The sequence below is a fragment of the Sinocyclocheilus anshuiensis genome, unplaced genomic scaffold (genome assembly GCF_001515605.1).
Source record: "Sinocyclocheilus anshuiensis isolate Anshui unplaced genomic scaffold, SAMN03320099.WGS_v1.1 scaffold454, whole genome shotgun sequence".
In the NCBI taxonomy this organism is placed as follows: Eukaryota; Metazoa; Chordata; class Actinopteri; order Cypriniformes; family Cyprinidae; genus Sinocyclocheilus; species Sinocyclocheilus anshuiensis.
This window is the reverse complement of record NW_015548217.1, coordinates 4,274,088-4,281,559: the sequence shown is the minus strand read 5'-3', so window position 1 is coordinate 4,281,559 and position 7,472 is coordinate 4,274,088. Positions and strand designations below refer to the sequence as shown.

At 36.8% G+C, this 7,472-nt stretch overlaps 1 protein-coding gene across 1 annotated transcript in view; it reads right to left on the bottom strand.

Annotated features, from left to right (window-relative positions):
• The window catches only part of LOC107653928 (protein bicaudal C homolog 1-like), an 89,110-nt gene that overhangs the window by 49,128 nt on the left and 32,510 nt on the right, over positions 1-7,472 (bottom strand). The window contains exon 3 of the mRNA XM_016440789.1: positions 3,182-3,251. Coding sequence (XP_016296275.1) covers positions 3,182-3,251 — 70 coding nt within the window. The remainder of the gene's footprint in view (positions 1-3,181; positions 3,252-7,472) is intronic.

The window sequence follows — 7,472 nt, the reverse complement described above, 5'->3', positions numbered from 1 at the left end:
TTGCATTTACTTCTAGATTTATATATTAAGTTGCTCAAGCAAGTGGCAAAACATTTAAACTACTTCTCTTACGTTATCACAAACTTACCATTGACAGAAATAGTCAGCTCTACTGCCTTTTCTTTTGCATTGAAATCTTTATTACCAGCAATCCTGTGGTTCATAAAGAACTTTGTTTTCCTACCTCCACGAGTGCCATCTATTATTGCCTGTTTATCTAAAAGTGCTCTTTTCCTTTAAAACTAGCCAACAAGCCATATGTGTTGACTGTGAAAGACAGTATACTTTAATTATATGCATTTATGGTGCAGTTGCTACATTTTCATTTTCATATTTACAGCAAACAATGCGCTGTCACTTTAATTCAGGCTTGCAGCGCAGCAAAAATAGACTCGGTGCGGAAACAATCCTACACCGCTCCTGAACGCACTGCCAGACCACAACCATGTGCAATGTGAATGCTTTAATCCGTTAACATGAGCGCTGAAAAAATACGCACCACAAACGCACTGCAAACGGAGTAATGTGAACTTGCCATTATGTGTGTGCGCAGCGAGTGTCCATGAGCGCTCGGTTTCCAGGAGAGCGCGAGAGCGCTGAATGGTTAAACACTGGCAAGAATTAAAAAGTAATGCAATTTATAAACTTTAGTGACGATGTGACACTGCCTCGATTGTGCAAGTGATTCCTGTGTCAACTGTGCAGCCTGTAGCTCGCTTATAGACGCGATGTGGTGATTTGAAGTCATTTGCGTATTTTGAGAGAGAAAGAGAGAGCGTGCGCGGTGATTCACTCATGCTGTTTGTGAAATTACGTCTCACACAAGGTTTTCAAATTACTTTAACAAGTAAAAATACGTAATATAAGTTATTTAATGAAGAAATATAAAGGTGAGGTATAATGAGTTCACCCGCGCCAGACAGAGACTGAGACGGTGCTGCTGCATGTCGTGCCAAACCTCTCACAGCAGCGTCATCAGCTTGAGATCGTATTTTTTGAGATCGGCCTTTTTAGAGACCGCCGATCACACATCCCAACGTGATTATCGGCCGATAGTGATCGGTAGCCGATCACGTCGCCAACTACTGGTCAGGAACGCATAATACAGTATTATTGGTAATTTTTGTGGATCATTTGTGAACGGGGATCGTTTTGACAATGTTGTTACCTATATGCAAAAATTTTCAAAAACGCAAAAAAAAAAAAACATTTCATTTTTTGTATAAAAATTGTCATCTTGTTTTGTAAACATACCCTTTCATATTTGCTAAAAAGCTTTTCCGACAGATATGTCAACTTCCTCTTTAGGTATATCATCAAGACAAAAATGGCAATTATGTAGATATGGTGAGATTTTCGCAGTGGCTTTTTCTATGCACTTCACATGCACAGACATCTTGTTTAGAATATATGTAATGCACATACAAACAAATATGTGAATCTGATCGCAAAGTTTAGGGTTCATATGAACTGAACTTTCAGATTCTCAAATTGGATTGCTTTCATTCCAACTGACTGAAATTAGTGCATGTAAATGAGTAACAGAAAGATGCCACAGCTAAGAAACTAGTATATACACACACACATCTTCAGCAGAGCACGTTTCAGATCAGATGAGGGACACAGAGGTCTTACCTTTCTTTGACTTAGCACCGATCTTTAGCTTGGAAGGCCATGCAATCTGAGTATCTGTCTCCTCCATGACCTGTGGGACAGAAAAGGAAGCACATCTTAAAAAGACCATATTCTACGTACACGTTTTTCAGGCAATTCCACTTATACTAACACGTTTAGTGGAGTTTTTTATAGCAGAGCACTGAGCTCAAAATCATTACGTCTCACACAAGGTTTTCAAATTACTTTAACAAGTAAAAATACGTAATATAAGTTATTTAATGAAGAAATATAAAGGTGAGGTATAATGAGTTCACCCGCGCCAGACAGAGACTGAGACGGTGCTGCTGCATGTCGTGCCAAACCTCTCACAGCAGCGTCATCAGCTTGAGATCGTATTTTTTGAGATCGGCCTTTTTAGAGACCGCCGATCACACATCCCAACGTGATTATCGGCCGATAGTGATCGGTAGCCGATCAATCGGAGCACCCCTAACAGTTTGTACTGTATGGTACATATGAATATATTACCAGCGCATCTGAAAAATAGGGTATATGTTGAACGTCACCTGACCAAACCCGGAAAACAGCTCTCATCTCTTCCACTTGTCGGAGAACGCGTTAACAGCCGTATTAAATGATGGCGATATCTATAGACTTTTAAGGCAATCAGTTAAACTAGCTAGCTCTTTTTATTGTTGATGGTTATTGATCAGTGGAGGAGAGTGAGAAGTTATTTACATGACACTGTTTTCAACCAAAAATGGAAAATGTTTTATGCGCATTGACCATTCATTTACACAACAACGCGTTTTGGGGGGGGGCTGAACCTTTTGAAAACAGGTTTCAAAGTGCAAGTTTTTGAAAATGATACTGTTATCATGTGTAAACGCCGAAAAATTTTTATTTGTTAAAATGGTGACGTCATATGTATGCATAAATGCATATTACGTGTTCATAGACATACATACATCCACAGACGTGTAGTGTTTCTTTACAAAGTGACGTCGCCAACTACTGGTCAGGAACGCATAATACAGTATTATTGGTAATTTTTGTGGATCATTTGTGAACGGGGATCGTTTTGACAATGTTGTTACCTATATGCAAAAATTTTCAAAAACGCAAAAAAAAAAAAACATTTCATTTTTTGTATAAAAATTGTCATCTTGTTTTGTAAACATACCCTTTCATATTTGCTAAAAAGCTTTTCCGACAGATATGTCAACTTCCTCTTTAGGTATATCATCAAGACAAAAATGGCAATTATGTAGATATGGTGAGATTTTCGCAGTGGCTTTTTCTATGCACTTCACATGCACAGACATCTTGTTTAGAATATATGTAATGCACATACAAACAAATATGTGAATCTGATCGCAAAGTTTAGGGTTCATATGAACTGAACTTTCAGATTCTCAAATTGGATTGCTTTCATTCCAACTGACTGAAATTAGTGCATGTAAATGAGTAACAGAAAGATGCCACAGCTAAGAAACTAGTATATACACACACACATCTTCAGCAGAGCACGTTTCAGATCAGATGAGGGACACAGAGGTCTTACCTTTCTTTGACTTAGCACCGATCTTTAGCTTGGAAGGCCATGCAATCTGAGTATCTGTCTCCTCCATGACCTGTGGGACAGAAAAGGAAGCACATCTTAAAAAGACCATATTCTACGTACACGTTTTTCAGGCAATTCCACTTATACTAACACGTTTAGTGGAGTTTTTTATAGCAGAGCACTGAGCTCAAAATCAGCATATTAGAATTATTTCTGAAGGATCATGTGACCCTGAAGACTCAAGTAATAAAGCTGAAAAAATTCAGCTTGACCATCACAAGAATACACAGGAATTACATTTTAAATGCATTAAAATAAAAAATAGCTCATTTAAATTTTTGATTAAACAAATGCAGCCTTGGTGAGCAGAAAAAAACTTTGAAAAGAGTAATTATTACAATCTTCTGACCAACAGTTTATATCATTCACACTCTTATTCTATTATGTGAGCCTTTTGAATACTTGCAAAAAAGGTACATCTAATATATGTAGAACTTCATCTTAACTATCCAATATTGTGATAAAGCTGCTGCATGTATTGCACTTCTGTTTGTCTTCACTTCCTCTCCATAGTAACGGTCAACATCAGAAATTGGGACCACCATGGTAATCCACATTCCAATAATCTGATGTTGGTCATCTGAATAAAATGTCAAGAGCTTGTCTGCCTAATATGTTATTAATGACATCCCACTAATTACTTACAACATCAGAGAAGAGCCAAGAAAAAGAAATGTGCATTTTCACAGTACTGAACATGGGAGGGTTTTTTGACCTTTCTTTGAGATTTAGATGACAAGAAAAAGAAAACAACATGCATATACAGGTAATTCATAATCAAAATATTTATCCCTTAACCTTAACAACGCACAATGATGCTTTGGGAATTTTATTTGGACAAACTAACTTTATTCCATGTGGTTAACCATACTGAAACACCGGTGTTCTGTAAGACAGTAAACGAAAAGTGGGGGTCATATGATGAGATTTCAAGTTTTCCTTTCTCTTTGGAGTGTTACAAGCTGTTTGTGAATAGATAAGATCCCTAAAGTTGCAAAGACTAAAGTCTCAAACCCAAAGAGATATTCTTTATAAACGTTAAGACTCGTCCACGCCCCCCTAAAACGCCTTGTTCAAACATGCCCCCACATGTCTACGTCACGATGTGGGAAGATTTGCATAACCCCGCCCAAATGTTCAGGCAAAGAAAGAAGGCGTAACGTTATTGTTGCTGCCACCGCCGCCGCCATGTTGTGAAAACGCTATGTGTTTCGTTGCGAAAGCAAAAATACTTTGTTTGGTCTTCCGGGACACGGCATCACAGTATGGTAAGGTGCGTAACATTTCCATCACACGCTTGAGGTATTCGGCCAATCACAACGCACTGAATAGGTGGCCAATCACAGCACACCTCGCTTTTCAGAACGATGAGCTTTGTAAAAAGCGACATGTTTCAGAAAGGCGCGGCATAGAGGAGAAACAATAATGTACAGTATGTGGAAAATAATGTGGTTTTTTTTACCTTAAACCGCATAAACACATTTCATTACACCAAATACACAAAATAATGTTCTTTTTAGCAACATCATATGACCCCTTTAAAGATTTAGGTTTTAGGCTTTTGTTCTGCATGTCAAGTCAAAAAAAGTTTAACTTTTACAAATGTGTCTGTGGTGCATCAAGCTGTTTTTCAATGCAATGTCTCCTAAAGTCATTATTTGGTTAAATGATTGCAAGAAAAGATAAATCACAATTCAGTATGCAAATAGATGTTAGACCAACAAATTTTATTTTTGTCAATGGAAAAAAAAAAAAAACCTAAGAGAGTGCATCTACTGTAAAAATAAAACATTTACAAAAATGTTAAAGTCTGTATGTTACAATAAATGGTTTGAGTTGAGCATGACTGCACTACTGTACATTTTTTAATGGATTTGAAAGAAGCTCACCAAGGCTTATGCCCATGCCCACCAAGGCTGTATTTATGATCAAAACACAGTAGAAATAGTAATATTGTATAATATTAAACTATTATGTAATTGATTCCTGTGATGCAAAGCTGCATTTTCAGCATTACCTCAGTCTTCACTGTCACAGGATCCTTCCGAAATCATTCTAATATTCTGATTAGCTTCTCATAATTTTTTTTTATTATTGTCATTATTATGTTGAAAACAGTTGTGCTGCTTCATATATTTATGGAAACAGTGGTACTTTTTTCAGGATTTTTATTTATTTATTTATTCATTAATTTTGATGAATGGGAAGTTCAAAATAGCAGCTTTACATTTTGATTATCTTGAAATTTGAAATCGTAATTAGATCAAACCAATTAGACCACCTCAGAAGACACATGGTATCGACAGGGTATCGACTGCTTTAATACTGGCCTTATGTGCTTTTTGGAAAATTGAAGTAGGCCTATTGGTCAACTACACATGCATTGAATGGACCTACAGATTTATTTTTCTAAAAATCTTGTTTGGTTTGTGACGGTTATAATGGCATGAGGGTGCGTAAATGACTAAATTTTCATTTTCTCAATAATTTGTTTGAGGAACATCAATATGGTCTAAGCATTGTAATTAAAATGTTAATAAATCCAGTAAGCATGGATTTGAAAACTTTACGTAATATAATCTGTTGAAACCACCCATGTAATGATCCATATCGCTCTGTCACAGAACATGCAACACAACTCCTTGTTCAAGCTCTTGTTCTGTCCAGGCTGGACTATTGCAATGCTCTCTTGGCAGGTCTTCCAGCCACTTCTATCAAACCTCTACAATTAATCCAAAATGCCGCTGCAAGATTAAACTTTAATGAGCCGAAAAGAACACGTCACACCTCTTTTCATCAATTTGCACTGGCTACCAGTAGCTGCTCGCATTAAATTCAAGGCATTAATGTTATATACACACCTTGCTACGTTGTACTGCGTTAGGCTAACCGAGACTTGTCATTTGCACTTATATATTGTTGCTCTTTTGTTAGTTTTGACTGCTTTTATTGTCCTCATTTGTAATTCGCTTTGGATAAAAGCGTCTGCTAAATGACTAAATGTAAATGTAAATGTCACATGTTGTTCAGTAAGAGTAAAATAATACCACCTAATTAAAATATCTCAAAGTATCTAGAGCAATGAGTCAAAAATCTCTGGTGGAAACCAAGGAACTATAAATGGAAAACAGAAAATATCCCTCTGAATATTTTCAGCATTACAAATGGAGCATGTAAAAGCCCACAGCCATCGGGAGAGAGTTTGAACAGGATGTGAGGGCCAGTAAAGTGCTGGAAAAAAAGTCATTGTGCAACTGTATCTAGCGATACCAGCAGTGGCCAGTAGAGTCCTGTAGGGTCACTGATTCCGATTGTTGCTGTCTGGATAATTACAGAGTCTTACAGATGACTCTGAGGTGTCTCTATTAAGTAAGAAGCAAATAAGCTGATGTCACTTCTGGGCAGTAGGCACCTCCAAGGACTTTTACTAGCAGATGTCACCTCTGGTCCAAAACCTAGTAAGCTCCCTGGGCATCACAAGCACTCCAGATCTGAAGGCTGGTCTAAATGTTTGGCACTAAACTGCATTATTATGCCTTTTAAGATGCCTTCTTTTTGCTGAATTCAAAATCAATATCGCACAACACTATTTTTAATATTTTTATTTTTAAATTTGTTTATTATAACAAAATAATTGGAAATAGCCTATATGACTCTACCTATATTTTTACAAAACTCCAAAAACGTACCTACTGTATATGTGACCCTGGACCACAAAACCAGTCATAAGTGTCAATTTTTCGAAACTGAGATTTATACATCATCTGAAAGCTGAATAAATAAGCTTTCCATTGATGTATGGTTTGTTAGGATAGGACAATATTTGGCCGAGATACAACTATTTGAAAATCTGGAATCTGACGGTGCAAAAAAATCAAAATACTGAGAAAATCACCTTTAAAGTTGTCCAAATGAAGTTCTTAGCAATGCATATTACTAATCAAAAATTAAGTTTTAATATATTTACGGTAGGAAATGTACAAAATATCTTCATGGAACATGATCTTTACTTAATATCCTAATGATTTTTGGCATAAAAGAAAAATCAATCATTTTGACTCATACACTCTAAAAAATGCTGGGTTAAATACAACCCAGTGCTGGGTAAAATAGGGACAAACCCAGCAAATGGACTGTTTTGACCCAGTGGTTTCATTAAATGTTTAACCCAACCTTCTGGGTTGTAACCCAACCGCTGAGTCAAAACAACCCAATTGCTGGGTTTGTCCCT